Here is a 20,100-nt window from a genome sequence, read left to right on the forward strand (position 1 = left end):
TGTCAAGGGGATTCTCTTCCCCCCCAATTTTTTTTTCACAATAAAATAGAAAAATAAAGGGATAAGCATGATCAAAATATGATATTATTTTCTCTTTGCCCCCCCATTTTATTTTCACGACCATGAAAATAAACGAGAAAAGGAAAGGGATATGGGTGATGGAAATATGATATTATTTTCTGAATATTATGTCAAAATATATCACAAACTGTAATAAAAGTACCTTGCTTGTATGCCCACAACTTTTTTATCAATATTGAGCCCCCTTAAATTTTTTGGGTCATTACGCCACTGACCTGGGGAGTAATAAACTGTTATTTTTTTCAACGTTAAAGCATGTGAAAGGGTATAGTGAATATCAGAAACATACACTGTAAACATAATTTTGCAATTTTTTTCTTCCTGTAATTTTAGTAGATACATGTATAGGCCACAGCTCTTCAGAACTAGGGCTTCTAGTTTCTAGCAATTTTATTCCTTTTTATGATTTCCCTGAATAGCTCTCCCCCACCATGGCGTACTGCTCTGTCAGTGACTTCTATGCCGGCAAGACGTTGATGATCACTGGTGCCACTGGCTTCATTGGCAAGGTGCTGTTAGAGAAACTCCTTCGGTGCTGCCCAGACATCAAGAAGATTTTCCTTCTTATCAGAACAAAGAAGGACAAGGGACCGGCTGCTCGTATCAAAGAGATAACTTCTGGCATGGTAAGTTGATTACAGGGGAAGTTCACCCTGATAAAAAGTTTTTTGTAAAATACCACAAAAATAATATAATGTACTGGTAAAGGTTTGAGAAAAATCCATATTTGAATTTCAAGACTTTGATTTGCGACATATTTATGAGAAGCTGCCAAATATGTGATGTAATATAGAATGCATAAATTCAATTTTTTAATGGTTTGTGATGACTAAGAATATTCTTCTTTCAGGAGCAGGTGTGAAATAATTTTGTATTTTGATATGCTGAAGATACAATGAAACAAATTTTTAAGTTTTTGAGAAAAATGACATTTCATTGATATTGTAATTCACGATACATGGGGAAACTACTCTCATGTGATGTCACAAATAAAAAGAATGAAATTATAATAACTATTAAAAAATGTGATGGGTTTTACTCAAACTTTCACATTAGGTACAATAAACCCATTTTCATTTTTAAAATATATTTTTAGTTCAGGATACATCAGCTGCTTGCATATGACATCACATATAAAAAAAATCCATATTCTAATAACTTATTATATCTTTGATGGATTTCCCTCAAACCTTCACCAATATTTCTATTATCTTTTTTTTTTGCTATTTATACAATAAACTTTCTGTCAGGGTGAACTTCCCCTTTAAACACCAGTTGCAGAAAGAGTTGCAATCAATCGCAGCTCCAAAAATCAAACCTACATGTACAGTAACTTGGATTTTCAACCAATCAGAGGCTTGCATTAGTGACTACTGTGATCTGTTTGGTTGCAAGTCTAAACCGTTCTCTACCATCTTCATAAAGCTCCTAGAACTGATTTATTTTAAGATTCTACAAATTTTTCAAACAGAATAGTTGGTAACTGATGTAAAGTTCTGACTTCTGATCTTGCCGTGATATCCTATTTGAATTGTTTCTTGATACATGCAATGCTTATCACAAATTTCTGTGGTACGTTCATTTAACTGATAAATCAAACTAGTCTGCCACTTCTGTGTGAGATAAGGTTGATATTATTGTGCTGGCCTAGAGGCAGGGATAGCACTTGATTGGGGGCAGAAGCCTTAAGGACCTATTTTTTCTCTCTTTATCTTTTTTTTTTACAATTTTTCACTATGAAAAAATAGGCTGTGGTTATTATAGAATTCCACTTCCCAGTATCCTATCATCTTTCTTCCGATATTTCTTTTTTCCATTGTTGATCATTAAAAAAGTCAATAGTTATGGGATGGTGTCAGATCTTGGGACTGAAATTCCCAGTCTGGTAATAGATTTGGTTCTGTTTGAAACGAAAGTAGTTACCACTTGCAATAATCACACAATCATTCAATATCTATATGTAACATAAATTTAATTCAGAGCGACCAACTCTATAAATGTACATATAATTAAAGAAATTGAACAATCAGAATTAAATCATGAATCACATGCATATCAACATAACATCAAACTGTATTTAGCAGTTATAGCATCAGCATGAATTATCCTATACTGAATATGTTGCAATATGTATCTAATGAGAGTGATTTATTTATATTTAATCAAGGCCTAATAATTTGGCATCCAAACGTGACAATATTTTTGGTTATTAATTCCACCAATTAAGTTTCATCAAAAGAGGGTTTATACTTGGATGAATACCTACACTGGACCGTAGTATATCTAATCTGGTTATAATTTATATAGTTCAGAATAAGGACCCCTTCGACATCGTCAATGACTATCGTTGGTCCGATGAATATAGTCGTCTAAGAGCGAACTGCGGTGGCTTCGACGACGCGAAGTAAAGCGAGCGAACTCTCGACGAAAAGCCAGTCCAGATTCGCGGACGAAATGATGAGGGCTGAGAGCCACAAGATTGCTACGATGAATCACAAGTCACGAACTCTGAGTTAGAGGATGAAGTACGAGCCCAGCTCGTCCCTAAAGAGAGTAAATAAATAACCATCTCCTAATAGACAAGGTCCAGTAATAACACTATAAATGTTCACAAGTCAGTTACGATATACTAGCTTGAATTCACTGAGCTACTTACGGAAAATAATGTAAAAAAAAACTACGGTATCTTTTATCCCTAAATAGCAAAAGGAAATCTCTCTTCTCATAGAAGTATATCTTCTCAGTTTAATGAATATTTACATCAACTATATCATATACAACATCAATACACTGATCCTGGCTATTACTCTTGTTCAGTTCACAAGCCATATATCACATAACTATCAGTTTAAAATATATGGGAATCGTCATTGTCATTGAGCGTATAAACCAACAATTCTTCCATAATAAAATGTCTCATTTAGTAACATTTAATTACTTCATCTTTATATCATTACTTCATGTTTAGTTGGTTTCACCTTGGTTTGATTTCACAAAGTTTTCATTTATGAGATATGATTTACTACACAATACAACAAAGCATTTAATATTCTTTGCACTTTAGTGTTCAATACTCTAACATTAATCATAAGCAAAATAATTACTGAATTTCTGTTTTCTTTGAAAACACTAAGTTTTGCTTTTAATTACAATAATTAATTATACCAATAAAATAGTGAACTTACAGTTCTTTGGAACAGTCGTGCCTGGTGAGATGAGGGCAGATGTGGTGGCTTTACCTGGCCTGTGCTGCCTGGATCCAGCCTGCCAACGATGGGGATTAAGACTCAGCTGTGCCTGCACTACACAGCCTGCAACATTCACCCAAAGTAATGGCCTACGAGAACCACACCCTCACACTCCGAGTTAAGACCAAATGTGGAAGGGTCTTCCTCTCCCGAGAATCAAACGATTTCTGATTTGCTTTTACTCAAACACCACTCCATCTTGACTCTCACAAAGACAAAGTCATTAACATTCTCAATATTCCTCTGCTTTACTCTTCCACACTGAACATATCCAATTAAAACTACTTAACTATCCAAGCTTTAATTTCACCTATTCAAAACTCCCATCTCAAACATTCTCAACAGTCTTTTCCTCTCATACATAAAAACAAACATCTATAGAATTTTAGAGCCCCATTGAACTTAACTAAATATATCAAGTTAAATGACCCAATGCTCATGACCTAAGATTGTCAAGAAGTCAAAGTAAAATTCTAATCCTTACACCCCAGCGGGTTTGATCACTTACTTAAAGATACAGTTGATTGACTCTGGGACTATGACAAGAGTCAACCACCCAAATTCCTTTTATTATATACAAGCTGAATGGTTACTAGGGGTTAACACTAAATAGACTTACAGTCGCATTGTGACAGATGGCTCCCCCCTGCCCTGCCTTTACCTATCTCTAGCTATGGTGGCCCACTCCCAGGAATATAGAATTGTGTCTGCTGTTCAAATCAAAACCTATGGAAATTCCATAAATTAAATAGTTTACAGGTTAATTTTCTTTAACTCCTCAGATGTTTGACAAAGTCAGGGAAGCGTAGCCAGACTTCTAGTCAAATCTTATCCCCATGATAGAGTCTGACCTCACCAAACCTGACCTACGGTGCTGCCCCTGGAATATAGAATTATGTCTGCTGTTTAAATCATGAAAACTATTGAAATTTCATAATCAAGTAGTTTACAGGTTAATATTTTCATTAACTCCACAGATGTTTGACAAAGTCAGGGAAGCGTAGCCAGACTTCCAGTCAAATCTTATCCCCATCGAATCCGACCTCACCAAATCTGACCTACGGTGCTGCCCCTGGAATATAGAATTCTGTCTGCTGTTTAAATTAAACCTGTGGAAATTGCATAATTCAGTATGTTATAGGTTAACATTTTCATTTACTCCACAGATGTTTGACAAAGTCAGGGAAGCGTAGCCAGACTTCCAGTCAAATCTTATCCCCATCGAGTCCAACCTCATCGAACCTGACCTAAGGTGCTGCCCCTGGAATATAGAATTCTGTTTGCTGTACAAATTAAACCTATGGAAATTGTAGAATTCAGTATGTTATAGGTTAACATTTTCATTAACTCCACAGATGTTTGACAAAGTCAGGGAAGCGCAGCCAGACTTCCAGTTAAAACTTATCCCGATTGAGAGCGACCTCATCGAACCTGACCTTGCCTTAAAAGAAGAAGACATCAGAATTCTTCAGGAGGAGACGGAGCTTGTGTTTCATGTTGCAGCTACTGTCAGATTTGATGAAAAAATGTTGTAAGTATTACATAGTTTACACATCTTATTTTAAAATGTTCATCTTACTTTTAATGTGTAAACAACACTTGCTTAAATTACTGCAATAGTTTTTTGTAACATTTTTTTTCTCATTTTTTCGATATATTAATTTTTTTTTGTTTTATCTATCACTTTAGTCATGATATCTATTCTGTTTCTTATGATTATTGTAAGGATATTCCTTGATTGTTTTAAAAGTATAATTTTACTGTTATGTGGGTTAGTTTGACTCTAAAAGATAAACTGAAATAACGACACAGATTGAGAATTGATGTACAGTTCAGGTCCAGCCAGTCTGGTTGTTCATGTGTGTATGGAGTGCCAACATTACTGTCTATGAACATGAGATAACATATGACAATGACCTTCCATTTGATTTTAGTTACTCTTGCCTAAATAGGCCAATTACTTGTACTGCTGTGCAGCATCTGCAGTGCAGCATCTGCAGTCTGGTGCCTTGACATGATGTATGGAAACATCTTGTGGCGTGATCTCATTCACCCCCAGACACAGTGAAAAAGCCCCAACCCTTGCGCCAGTCAATCATTCCCAAAACTATTTTGGCAAAGCAACTTCAGTGATTGCTCTATTATTTATACCTCGGTCACATCTGTTCTACGGTGGCCGTTTGGCGAGTCGAAAACAGTCATTTTAACATTTTTTGTTCCAGCTAAATATAGGTGGTCTGTATAAAAATGAATAAAACAGCTGTTTTCAACTCGCCGTACAGCAAATGTGACCGAGGTACATAGATGGTGAATTGTGTGCATACATTTATGTCAATCAGCTATGAACCTGGGAGTGGGTTGGGTTGAATTGATACTTATTGCCTTCTTCTTAAAGGTCAAGTCCACCTCAGAAAAATGTTGATTTGAATCAATATAGAAAAATCAGACAAGCACAATTCTGAAGATTTAATCAAAATCGGATGTAAAATAAGAAAATTATGACATTTCAAAGTTTCGCTTATTTTTAACAAAAGAGTTATATGAACGAGCCAGTTACATCCAAATGAGAGAGTCGATGATGTCACTCACTCACTATTTCTTTTGTTTTTTATTGTTTGAATTATACAATATTTTAATTTTTACGAATTTGATGATTAGGACCTCCTTGCCTGAAGCACAAAATGTTAAAATAATGGAATTCCACGTGTTCAGGGAGGAATGACACTTCATTTCACATGACAATGATGAGAAAATAAAAATATGTCAATATTTTAAACAATAAAAAACAAAAGAAATAGTGAGTGAGTGACATCATCAACATTCTCATTTGGATGTAACTGGCTCGTTCATATAACTGTTTTGTGAAATGAAGCGAAACTTTAAAATGTCATAACTTTCTTATTTTACATCCGATTTTGATGAAATTTTCAGTGTTATGCCGGTTAAATTTCCTCTTTTTATTCAAATCAAGATTTTGTTGGGGTGGACTTGTCCTTTAATTAGGTGCGTGCGACCTACATGTATGCTGGGCATTCTACATAATGTTGTGGCACATTTGCTTTAATTGGAATTTTTTTTATTAGAAATTACATTGTGGGATGCTTGACATGAACCAATCTCATAGTTGAATCTTTTCTCTGTTTTCAGACTTTCTCTCCGAATGAACGTGTTTGCCACCAGAAAGATCTTGCAAATGAGCAAAGGAATGAAGAAATTATTGGTAAATTAATATTTGTCCAGTAATCTTTTAGGTTAAACAATTGAGACACAGGGCTTTCCTAGCATATAAATAACGTTTTAGAAATATCTTATTTTTTTGAGCTTCTTAATGATTATAAGAAATAAGTGTGGATGTTTTTAACATAATTGAGAATAAATAATTATTGCAAATTTGATTAAAATGCGCCAAATTTGAATGAAATAAATAAAATAATTTTGTTTTATATCATCAATGCTTTGCCAATTTAGAGATGAATGACTACATGTAGCTTTCATTTAATTGAACAAATCAGGGATGTCACAATGAACAACTATTTAGGTTTCTGTAACTTGTAGGTTATTCTTTCTCATACATGTACAGGGATTTCTGCAGTCTATGACAAATACGCTTCATATTGACAATACCCTCTGTTACCCCTTCTGTACTTAAATGGACTAGTTTGTAACTTAAGAAGTGAAACGACTTAATTTATGAAAAAAAATTGCAATTTGACAACAGAAGAGACATTAAGTGACACTATTGTTGATTTATGAGTTTAAAAAGTTTACAATTTTATTTGAACCTAGCCAACTGTAACAAAGATTGAATTATGTGCAAGGTTTCTCATCATTATCAATAGTAATAGTGTATATACTGTTCAATTCAGTGATATTGTAAAAAAAAGGTATATTATTTAATATTACAAAACATATGAGTAAGTGTTTTTATTTTGCAAACATTTTCATATATTGCACATCTTATATGTTTATCTCAAATTTTTATCAATTTCTATAAACTTGAAAAGTTGAAGAGAATAAATTTTGTGGTTTTTAATGATATTTTCATCTAATGATACCTTTTTGTTTGCTACCTTGCAGGTCTTTCATCATGTTTCAACAGCATATAGCAACTGTGACCAATCCACAATAGAAGAGATTGTTTACCCCCCTCCTGTTGACCCATACAAGATCTTGGACGCTGCCGAGTAAGTAATCTTACCCCCCACGCCAGGTATCCGGTTGACCCATACAAGATTTTGAATGCTACTTCTTAAGTTGTCTAACCCCCTACACCGACCCGTACAAGATCTTGGATGCTGCACAGTAAGGAACTTCGCTATTAACTAGTCTCCGAGAGCTGCCTTAAGCAATGTGTTGCGTCTATAATAGAGTTTTTATGCAAAAGCGCCATCTGCGTTTAATGCAAGATAACCAAAACCATTACGGTCTGGTTCGCTACGGTATCATATCATTACCCCGTCGTAGCTGATCCACTACATGTATATCGGAATAATAAGGAATAAATCCTACCAGGTACCCATTCACCTTACCTGGATTGAGTGCAGCACAACATGGGTAAATATCTTGCTGAATTACATGTAGGAAAACAGGCAGTGGCTGGGATTCAAACTCGCGTCCCTCTGATTGAAAAATGAGAGTTGTAACCACTCGATCATAATGCCCCCACATGCCTTTTGTCTTTTGTCTTATATAGATGGATGTCAGAAGACATGATGGAAGCATTAACCCCCATGCTGCTGGGCAAGAGACCAAACACATACACCTTCACCAAGGCTCTTGCGGAGTATGTCGTCAAAGAAGAGGGTAAGGGGTTACCAATTTGCATCACAAGGCCGTCCATCGTTATAGGCTCATGGAAAGAACCATATCCTGTAAGTAACTGCGAAAGTCTTCTGCATTCAGTGTGAGTGATCGACCCGTATTCTGAACTCAGGTCTGAATTAAACCCTGGTTTAAAGTTGTAGTTTAACTATGGAGAGCCAATTAGGGCACAAATCTCTATTAATATATGTTCTATTTATTATAATTTTGACACTCAAAAATAACTGTCCCAGAATGATAACTGAAATATTTTCTTCACAATTAAAGCAAAGGAGGAAAAACTAGTTAATATAAGAAATATACAGTATAAGCATAAATTTGAGCTTTTGGCTCCCCATAATTTAAGCACAGATTTAGACCATGATCTACATGTATAAAGACCTCAGAATACAAGACTCTGTGTTTGTTTTTTAAGCATTGAGTGATGTTATTGTGTTAGAAGCACTGATTTATGCAAATTTGTTTTTGAAAATTACCAAACTATATCTTGTCCTTCACTTTGCTTTTATATGGCAGAACACCAGGAGGTGAGCCAAACTTCTACACAGATTTTTAAAGAATATTCTTGTGAAAAATACAAGTATCATTTATCATTTATGCAAAATCTTTCAGAAATTACCCCAAAATGTGGCTACTCCTTCTGCATTTGTTGGCACATTTTAATTTATTTTTCCATTTTGTATGCTGTAGTTGCATCAGGTACAGGAAATCTCTGTCATTCATATGTACATGTATTGGACAGTTCCTAATCTTAGTAGTATGTCTATCTTAGTAGTATGTCTATCTTAGTAGTATAGTTATGTCTGTGCAATTGGAACTTTCTCAAAGTTGCTGATTCAATGGCTGTTTGATTGGATCAGTGATGTGCTAATATTTATTCATTTATGTGATTCTGTTCTTGGTTTCATGTTTTCTCTTGGTATGATTTGTTACTTTTATGTACAGTGTGTTCCAGAAAAAAATAGCGAATGATTAAAGAGATCTTTTATTCATCATCATTAATTGTTACTTATATGTAGAGTATGTTCAAGACAAAAATAGCGAATGATTTATGAGATCTTATATATATATATATATATATATGTATCATCATAAAATTTAATTTCCTTCTGGCCTCACATCCTCAAGGTCTGACGTTCAAATCCCCTGCAGTAGTCTTGTCACCGGGGTCGCGTAGTGGTTTCCAAAGTGGTAGGGGGGGGGGCTGACCATGCAAAAAATCAAAATCCTATGGTCATTTTTACGTTTTTGTAGCTGAAGCCCCACGTGCAGCCCCCCCCCCGCTTCCGCGGCCTCTGTGTCATTTGGCAAGGTGTTTATCTACATTTGTCACTCTCCACCCAGGTGAAATACATGTAAATGGGTACTTGGTAGGATTCTTTTTGTTAGATCAAGGTAGCCATGCTAAAGCAATTTTTTAATAGTAATGCAGCACTTTCCAGAGCTGTAAACATTGCTGATTCAACATCTACTGATTAGAGACAATTGGTACATAGACCCAAGTATGTTGGCAGCAGTATAACCATCCAACCAATATCTGTAAACTTCAGGATCAACCACAGTGATGTTGCGAACAACGATGTTGACCATTGTTTCCGACATCTTCCCTTCCCTTGTTAGCTGTCTAATAGGGTGTTGCAAGAAACTTGCGATCGATTGCAAGTCTATTTTTGATCCCTAAAGCAATCATATATCTTGCAGTTAATTTTGCAAATTAGTGATTTATTGCTGATTGCCTGATTTGTTCTTTGAAACAAGAAGTTTAATCTCATTTGCTACAGCTAACATTGATCTATCAGTTGTAAAATTGCAACAGAATATTTGAAATTGACTGCAAATATTTTCTTGCAACACCCCCTAAGTAATTAAAGTGGTGGATCTGGAGATCAAGAAGGCATTACGAGGACGATGATGGGCTTTAATCAATCATGCATCGTACATCGTAAAGTGATATCCAGAAGTTTTATAGTATTTATATTTTTATTATATATTTTTTCCCTTTTTTCAGGGATGGGTTGATTCGCTAATTGGTGGAACTGGACTGGTTGTTGCAGTAAGTAAATAAATTATTTTCAGAAAGAAGTATTCTTCCTTCGGCTGTGGAAGAGCTGTAGTGTAGTGGTTCTGACTCTCGCCTTGTAAACAGAGGGTCGTGTGTTCGAATCCACCGCGGTCTAGCGTCCTTTGGCAAGGCGTTAATCCACACTTTGCCACTCTCGAGCCAGGTGCTAAATGGGTACCTGGTAGGATGCGAAAGATATTGTATGTTTGGTTTTGCCAGCGCCATAATGAGGCTGCGATGAATGCAAGGAATGCTCCCCAGGGAGTGGAAATTGTGCACTTTTCGTGCGGGATTGAAATAAATCCAATGACCGGGGTAATAATATACTGTAATGTGCTTTGAGCCATTCTGGGAAAAGTGCTTTATAAAAATTTGCTATTATCATTATTATCATTTGAAAAGGAAATAACAATGCTGATCCAACAAATAGATAAATAAAACACCACATATTACACTGTCTTTGGTTGAAAGCATGTACATGAAGTTGAAATGTTGGTAGGAAAATGTAAATGAAACCACTTTCATGATTATATTGTAGCTTTTGAATGTTTAAATATAAAGAAGTGATATTTGTCAGAAAATGTATTCCTTTTCCGGTTTGAGCTTATTTGTATTATCTGTGCTTAAAGGTAGCTCGAGTTAAAACCTGGACAGTAATACTACTACTACTACTACTACTACTACTACTACTACTACTACTACTACTACTACCACTAACACTATTACTACAACAACAACTACTACTACTACTACAACTACTAATGATGATGATAATAACAACTGAATATGCCTTTGAGTGTATTTTTTTTAGATAGATGGTGCTATATAATGCCTAATCAGTATTATTATTTTATTTTAATCTTTGTAAAAAACTTTCTCAAAGATTTACGCAGGGGGAAAGGGGGCGGATGGGTATCCTTGACTTAAATTGTTACGTCACACAGGCAATTATGAAACTTCAATAGGAGCTAAACTGAACTGAACTGAATTTATTACCAGATGTCATAATACATTGATACAAGATAAGTACTATTGGTAGAAGGACTCCACAGAAGTAGCTAGAACTGCTAGTGGGACGTGAAGCCCCTATCCTAAGATATACATAATCATAATTAATAGCATGAATAAGGTAAAATGTCATTTAGGGTCAATGAACATAGTATTACATAATTATATTGATGGTGTTTTTTTTTTAATAATCATTTTATAGTAGATTTCAGAGGCAGTGCACTGCTCGATCCTTTATTGAATCGAATAATGCGGGAGAGACTGCTAGAGGCGCTCCCCTTGTTATTTGTATTTCTATTATTATCTCCTGTTGTAGGTTGGTAAGGGTTTGGTAAGTACAGTGCTCTGTGACCCAGAGGCCCTCGTTGACGCCTCCCCCGTTGATTTTGTAGCGAACGCAATGATCGGTGCAACTTGGTATACAGGGGTCAATAAGTGAGTAGAACAATCCCTTCTTCCAAGAAAGATAAAATTGATTTTAAAAGTCATTTATTTTAGTCAATAGGCTGCAGTAATTGCCTTTTCAATTGTTTCCTCAGCAATTTGTTTGATGGATATATCCATAAAATGATAAGTGATTGCTTATGAGAAAAGTTTTTAGTGTCAAGGATTATAAGTCTATCGGAACCTTGAGTAGGGACTAGCAGGTTGTATCATTTTGGAAATGTGTACACAGGTGTCACAATGTTGGTCTAAAAAATTAAAGGAAAAGGATGTTAAAATGCAACAGTGCAAGCTATTAACATTATGAATTCACCATATAAAACGTCAAGGTGGCCAAATTGCCAGGACTGTTATGGTTAATCCAAACAATACTCTATCCAGTATATTTTATAAAGTACAATAAAGAAAAGACTGATAACCCAATCCATATGTTAATATCATACACTGACCTGTCACCTTCACAGTCTATAACTTGGTCACCAGTCCTATTAATCCAAACCATGCTTGTTAGTACAATAAGAAAAGATTGGTAACGTAATTCATATGTTTTTATTATACACAGACCTGCCACAATCTTAGTCTATAACTTGGTCACCAGTCCTGTTAATCCAAGCAAAGTGGGATCACATGTAGGTAAGTTGATCAGAAACCATTTGTGTATATATATACATATATATATATTAAGAATATATGCCTACTCGGGATTTGAATTTCTAATTTATGCATAGAACAATTTTTAAAAAATATATCTATTTTTCTAAATTTTTCCTGTCAATCTTTTGTTCTACTTCATTTGATTACTTTGATTGATTGTTATTTATTTATTTTATGAATATAAAATAAATAAGATTTTGTACTACTTTTTGTCTCACCTGCATAGCAGAGTGAGGCATAAGCTCCGCTTTTCCGACGGCGGCGGCGGCGTCAACATCAAATCTTAACCTAAGGTTAAGTTTTTGAAATGACAGCATAACTTAGAAAGTATATGGACCTAGTTCATGAAACTTGGCCATAAGGTTAATCAAGTATTACTGAACATCCTGCCTGAGTTTTATGTCACATGACCAAGGTCAAAGGTCATTTAGGGTCAATGAAATTAGACCATATTGGGGGAACCAACATCAAAATCTTAACCTGAGGTCAAGTTTTTGAAATGTCATCATAACTTAGAAAATATATGGTCCTAGTTCATGAAACTTGGACATAAAGTTAATCAAGTATCACTGAACATCCTGCATGAGTTTCACGTTACATGACCAAGGTCAAAGGTCATTTAGGGTCAATGAACTTTGGCCAAATTGGGGGTATCTGTTGAATTACCATCATAACTGAAAGTTTGTGGATCTGATTCATGAAACTTGGACATGATAGTAATCAAGTATCACTGAACATCCTGTACAAGTTTCGTGTTACATGATCAAGATCAAAGGTCATTTAGGGTCAATGAACTTTGGCAAAATTGGGGGTATTTGTTGAATTACCATCATAACTTTGAAAGTATGTTGGTCTAGTTCATAAAACTTGGACATAAGAGTAATCAAGTACCACTGAACATCCTGTGCGCATTTTAGGTCACATGACCAAGGTCAATGGACTTCGACAATAAGGGGATATCTGTTGAATTACCATCATAACTTTGAAAGTTTATCGATCTGACTCATGAAACGTGGACATAATAGTAATCAAGTATCATTGAACATCCTGTGCAAGTCTCAGGTCACATGATTCAAGGTCAAAGGTCATGTAAGGTCAATGAACTTTGGCCATGTAGGGGGTATTTGTTGAATTACCATCATATCTCTGTAAGCGTATTGGTCTAGTTCATAAAACGTGGACATAAGAGTAACCAAGTATCACTGAACATCTTGTGCAAGTTAAAGTTAAATTTAGTTAAATTTATTGTTTAAACTATGATAATGACGTTATTTTGGGCTAACCTCGATTAGCGTCTTGCTATTATGTTAGCTCCAATTACCAAATGTTTTGTTTATATGTGATGTACAATTCCTTGTAATTGTACCTGATAATGATATATGGTAATAAATTCAATTCAATTCAATTCAATAGTAGTTTTCAAAGTCAGCACTGCTGCTTTATTGAATTGCATGATGCAGGTGAGACCGCCAGAGGCATTCCACTTGTTTTTTTTTTTTTACTTCTGTGAGAGAAAGCTGAATACCATTGTGTTATTAGCTCTTAATTGTATTTGTATATGGAAGTGAAAATGTCTTTGAGGGGAAAATTATCTTTTGCTGCTTGATTTCATAGTTATTGCACTATGAATGCATTAAGCAGTGTATTATCATTCAAGTTTGCCTATATTAAAAAAATTCTTTTCGCTCAGATTGGAACCTAGTTAGATTTAAGTAGTTGGGGACTTGAAGGGGAAGTTCACCCCTGACAAAAAGTTCAGTGAAAAATAGAAGAAAAAAGATTTAAAAAAGTTATTAGAATAGAAGCTTATTTCTTGATTTGTGATGTCATATGTGAGCAGCTTAAATCGTATAAATTGTAAACTTTTAAAAATCAGTGAAATGTTATTTTCTCAAAAAAATTGAAAAGGATTTTAATTGTACCTCCAGTATTATCAGACAAATTTTTTCACACCCACTCCTGAAAGAAAAGGGACTTTAAAAAATGGAATTCATCATTTTCATATGACATATAACATATGGGCAGCTGCATGTTTATGATGTCACAAATCAAGAGCGTAAAATTCTAATTATTGTTTGTCGGTTTTTACTCGAGCCTACACCAACATAATTCTTGTTTTTTCTGGTATTTTCAACAAACTTTTCTTCAGAGAGAACTTCCCCTTAAAGGTGGTGCTATTCAAGACCGCTATTTGATACTGTCTTTGAATATCAAATCTTATTAATGTCTATTCTATTTTCTCTTAGGAATTATCGCCAATCTACTCAACATATTTCCCCTAGACAAGGCCTTTGGACGTCCAAGGTTTTATTTCACTAAATATGAGTAAGAATTGTTTGATCTGTTGAATAACTTAAGAAATGGTATTGCTTAAAGGATAGATCTGTACTGTAGTAGTAACGGCAAATAATCCCTCCTGAAAGTTCTCTCTTATTACAATGTTTGTTTGAAATTGTGTGATGGCAGCCACATAAGAAAGGCTTTAAAGCTAATAAAATCCACCGTTCCCAATTTTCGGGATACCCCTTAGACTCTATGTTATATATCTATCATTGTCCATACAGTACACTCATTCACGGTAGAGAGTAATGTTTATTTTTATCTTTTTTTCCACATTGGTGCAATTGCGATATTTTGGCTGCTCTTTCTTTTTTCTGGGCTACTTTTTAGGGTCAACAAGCAATTAAGCAGTAAAAGCAAATACATGTATCATCATTCTGCCATAGTTGAAATATTAATTTTCTAAGTAATCTTGAATATCATTTGTGAAATAACTTGGGGCGACTCTAGAAAGTACATTGTATGTTGGGGGCGAATTTGGCATTCATGAGGGAAAAATCACCCTTGGCCCTCAAGAATTCTATACATTGGTTTGTTGTATCGATGTGGAGGGATTTGAATGCATCAACCTGGTAAATCGGAAGATGCCAGTTTTTTATTGATTGTGCCTTAAATGGGACTTATGATTCAATGTTCTTCTTTTTTATGGGAACCTTGTAACTCTATGTCAAATTTCTATCAAGTCGACAATGATTATATTAACCTTCCATTTCCTTGTTTTGTTTTACTAATAGGATTGTATTTGAATGCATGAACATGATATATGGGAAGATACCAGCTGTTTTCATTGATAGTGCATTGAAGCTAACGGGACAGAAGCCTACGTAAGTACCTTAAGGACCTCTACAACCAAACTTCATGAGCTCATAGTTTTAAGTCAAGTTTAACAAAGGCCAAGGTCCAGCTCTGTACTATGATTATGGAAAGATGAAAATGTGAGAAATTTTTTGTGCCCTATTTGTTTCTTTTATTTTCCTGTGTTCTTTGTTCATGTTTTAATTGCGAAGTAATTTAAAATTTTATTATTAATATAGTTATATTATTATATTGAATGCATGAACATGATATATGGGAAGATACCAGCTGTTTTCATTGATAGTGTGGATGTGGAGTATTGTTGCCCAGTGGAGTAGTCTTCGGACTTTGAAACAGAGGGTCGTGGGTTCAAATCCCAAGAAACTGATTCACAATGTGCTGCACTCAAATTATCATTTACATGTAATTGCCATTAGCCATTTATTTCTTTTTTCAGTCCTTCTATTTCAATACTGATGATAAGCTACACAGCAAAAACTGTAATGTTAACCAGTGTTTATAAAGGACCACACCAGTTATTTTACGCCGGTATTAAATTGACAGTGTTAGTCTAACACCCATAGGTGTAATTACAACACATTTGGTTGTTACATTTACACTCATTGGTGTCATGTTCGATCTCTAGGGTGTAATTGTAACACCTCATGGTATGGTCCTCAATTAACAACAACTGGTGTCAGTTTTAACACCAACTTTTTACAGTGCAGATTATAAGCATAGACAGGAAGATGACCCGACTTATCCTTTTTAAAATGACAAATCATATTTGTATTTTGCTGCAGCATGGTGAAGATAAACCAAAGAGTTGTAAGGATGGTGTATGCTCTGAAGTTCTTCCTCATGCACACTTGGTCCTTTGGCTACAAGAATGTAGAAGCTCTCTCAACTTCAATGAGCAAGGAAGACAGAGAGGTAGGCTAACCCATTCTCCCTCTTTTCCTTTCCATTTTTCTTCCTCTTCCCCACTTCTTCCTCTTTCCCTTCCCTTCTTCCCCCCTTTTCTCTATCTCCTTCCCTTCCTCTTCTTCCTACTTCCCTTTAAGTTCTTTTTCCTCTTCTCATTTCTCTTCATCCTCATTCCACCTTCTTCCTCTTTCTCCTTTCCCTTCCTCTTCACCCTCTTCTTATTTCCCTTCACCTTCTACTTCCCCTTCTTTCCATCCCCCCTTCTTCCTTTTTCCCTTTCCCTTCCTCATCCCCCTCTTCTTCTTTCTGTTCCCCTCTTCTTCTTTCTCTTTCCCTTCCTCTTCCCCTTTTGTTCATCTTTCCCTTCTTCCTCTTTCCCTTTCCCTTCTTCATCTTTCCCCTCTTCTTCTTCTTTCCCTTCCTGTTTTCTCTCTTCATCCTCTTTAAATTCCCTTTCTCCCCCTTCTTCTTCCTCTTTCCCTTCCCCCTCTTCTCCCTCTTTCCCTTCCCCTTCTCTATTATTATTCTAGCTTTATACATGTAGCTAGGCTGCCTAGGCCCTCAAGCATTGGAAGACTTTCTTCCCACCCATTCACCTCACCTGGGTTGAGTGCATTACCATGTTAGTAAATTTGGTGCTGAAGAAAAACATGACATGACTTAGAATCAAACCCATGTCCCTCAGATTGAAAGACGAGATTCATAACTACCAGACCATGACTTCTGCAACCCCACTTATGTTCTTGAATACAGAATAAAGACAAGATTCTTTTCCATTTTCAGGTATTTTTCACCGACGTGAGACCGCTACATTGGCCATCATACTTCCATGACTACGTCCTTGGGGCAAGGAGATTCCTCATGAAGGAAGACCTGAAAAATCTCCCTGCTGCACGCAGGCATCTCAGAATGTAAGCTCTTAATGTCTCGATATATGAACCTCATCCAGGGTTGGAATTTCGGAAATAATTATGTTCTTATGGGCTGTCTGTGTTTTCCACTTTGGGCTTATTGCAGAATTTTGGAGGCTGTTATTCCATTTTAAGGACTTCTTTTTTGAGGCAACAAGAAAATATGCAGTAAAATAATGTATCATTATTCTGCCATAGTCTGAATATTCATATTCTAATTAATCTTGAATACTGTTTTTGGCAGATCTTGAGAAGATTCAAGAAAGAAAGGTTGCTCCAAGCATGCATTTTGGGAGAATTTTAGGGGCACTTTTGGCAGTCAGAATATCCCCCAAATGTATTCTTAAATGTTTATTTACTTTTGAAAAGCAGATCCTGAGTTTTACAAAGATACATAGCTCGTCAAAATTGATCAATAATAATCCACTTAAGCGCAAGTACATGATTTAATTGAATTTGAGAGAGAGCTTCAAAGAATTTGGGGAAAAATGACGTTTGAAATATTGAATTACTGAAGCATGGCATTCTTTAAAGAGTGGGTTAAACTTACATAAGTCTGGATAAAATGGTGCGAGATCAACTCTTTCTGTTAACTTTGTATATACTGACAACTAAAAAATTGTGAAAAGAGAATGATTCTCACAGATAAGGTAATCTTTTGAATACATGTATTTATATTTCGGGACCAAATTAGAACTACTATTTTCACTGATAGCACAAAAAATTGGAGACTCTCAACCCATATATAGAATACTCCCTGTGATCATGATATATTCAGATAGTTAAAACTAATCTTTTTCTGTTAGTAGTATATTAATAATAATAATGATAATAGGCATTTATATAGCGCCATCTATCTAGAAATATTCTATACCGAGGCGCGATGTTATTATTATTACCCCGGCTTTAGCTCGAGCTGCCTTTCAGTGCTCCTGTATTCGAGGAATTAATCCTGCCGGGTACCCAGTCACCTCACCTGGGTTGAGTGCAGCACAATGTGGATAAATGTCTTGCTGAAGGAATTTACGCCATGGCTGGGATTCGAACCCACGACCCTCTATTTCAAAGTCAGAAGACTAATCCACCGGGCCACATTGCTCCAAAAATCCATATTAATTTTTTTCATTTGTTAGTCTGCCCACCTGTACGATTTTCGAAGCAGTTCCATGACATTTGCTCCGGCGACAATTGCTCCGATGGAAAATCTGTACGTTAGGCCACACATGAGACCTAACCTCCAAAACTAAATCCTAAACCTTTTCTTTATATTATTTTGAACCGAAAAACTCTATTACAATTCTAACTCTAACCCTATGCCCTGTGAAATATTCAGACTGGAGAAGATGTCACAGGAGCATATTTTGTGCCACCTTTCGAAGTATCTGTAGGGCCTATAAAGCGTCCTACAAATGTTATCATTATTATTATCATTATAGAATACATAGATAGATTGCAAATGTGATCCTTGCTGGTTGAGTCACGTGAAGCCATTATTACTTATCACTGATTTGAATCTATATCAATTATCGAATTTAATGTTTAATCCCCCCAATAACCATATTCTTCCTCAGGTTGCGCAACCTCCGATGGACCTTCAATACCGTCCTCGCTGTCATCATTTGGCGTATCCTCATGACCCGGTCAAAGGTCGCCCGGAACGTACGGGACTTCATTTTCAGGATTGTCTTCAGATTCCTTCAATGTTGTCGCATGCTTACCTCCTCCGTGGGTCGCTCTCATTGATCAAGTTGTGCCACCACTTCTAGTGTCTTCTTGTGGTGGCAGTTCAATCATGATTTTGCAATTGGATTCATCAGATTTACTGGTAATGCTTTTAGATTTTCTTCATAATAGTCCCATCTTGACTTTTTACACCTACATGTATCGGTAAATTGCCAATTCGTCTACTGCCAACTTGTCCACTAACCACATGGTCTGCTTTGATTTAGTCTAATACCATTCCGTCCATCAACATTTTGTCTAAACAACAATGTGGTCCAATATCCATTTGGTCCGATCAACTCTTTGTCTAATCACGATTTTGTCTGTGCCCAGTTTGTTGCATTACCATTTGGTATAATATCCATTTCATTTTCATCTGTTTTGCACAGTTAACACTTAGTCCAATTAAATGAAATGGTGAGTGGACGAATCGGCAATCAGACCATGTGTATAGTGGACGAACTGATGGTAGACCAAATGATAGTAGACGAGTTGCCATTTGGACGAATTGGAAATAGACTCATGTATCTTACAGATTGTCAACAATAATTCAATCATTCATTCAATAATTGATTAATACAAGTGTTCATTCCATCCTTCATTCATTCATTCAGAATGATGATGACATGAATAGTGCTGCATGATATTAAAATTATACTGGTATTGAAAACTTGAGTGAATATTGGAATAGGATTCATGATTTTGGATAACATGTGATATCATTTCTTGTTCTGCTGTTAATGGTGCGATACAAAGTATAATGAATAGCTACACATTTATCATTGAACTACTGTACTGAAATATTAAGATTTTAGAAATATATATGTATTGTAATCTTTTATCTTTAATATAATTTTTAAAAATTATTATTTGATGTATAATATTAATGTCATTATTTTTATTCCCATTATTTATTATTAATAATATTATTATTATAATTATTGTTATTATTATCATCATCATCATCTCTGTTGTTAATTGATTTATTAATTTATCTATTTGATTTATTTATTTATCTCTTGGTAGACGACATGGCATGTAAAAGGTGGCAATATAGAAGAATACTATTGGAATTAATAAATTTAGA

The 20,100-nt window shown here is 35.3% G+C and overlaps 1 protein-coding gene across 1 annotated transcript in view; it reads left to right on the forward strand.

Moving 5' to 3' along the window:
- LOC121422119 (fatty acyl-CoA reductase 1-like) overlaps positions 1-19,333 on the forward strand; it is a 20,658-nt gene extending 1,325 nt beyond the window's left edge. Inside the window, exons 2-14 of the mRNA XM_041616955.1 lie at positions 501-707; positions 4,685-4,860; positions 6,477-6,549; positions 7,407-7,513; positions 8,023-8,200; positions 10,159-10,203; positions 11,537-11,655; positions 12,227-12,297; positions 14,565-14,643; positions 15,393-15,482; positions 16,257-16,386; positions 17,164-17,291; positions 18,863-19,333. Coding sequence (XP_041472889.1) covers positions 513-707; positions 4,685-4,860; positions 6,477-6,549; positions 7,407-7,513; positions 8,023-8,200; positions 10,159-10,203; positions 11,537-11,655; positions 12,227-12,297; positions 14,565-14,643; positions 15,393-15,482; positions 16,257-16,386; positions 17,164-17,291; positions 18,863-19,034 — 1,563 coding nt within the window. The 5' untranslated portion in view covers positions 501-512 and the 3' untranslated portion in view covers positions 19,035-19,333. The remainder of the gene's footprint in view (positions 1-500; positions 708-4,684; positions 4,861-6,476; positions 6,550-7,406; positions 7,514-8,022; positions 8,201-10,158; positions 10,204-11,536; positions 11,656-12,226; positions 12,298-14,564; positions 14,644-15,392; positions 15,483-16,256; positions 16,387-17,163; positions 17,292-18,862) is intronic.
- The last annotated feature ends 767 nt before the right edge of the window (positions 19,334-20,100 follow it).

The sequence above is a fragment of the Lytechinus variegatus genome, chromosome 9, assembly GCF_018143015.1.
Source record: "Lytechinus variegatus isolate NC3 chromosome 9, Lvar_3.0, whole genome shotgun sequence".
NCBI classification, from domain to species: domain Eukaryota; kingdom Metazoa; phylum Echinodermata; class Echinoidea; order Temnopleuroida; family Toxopneustidae; genus Lytechinus; species Lytechinus variegatus.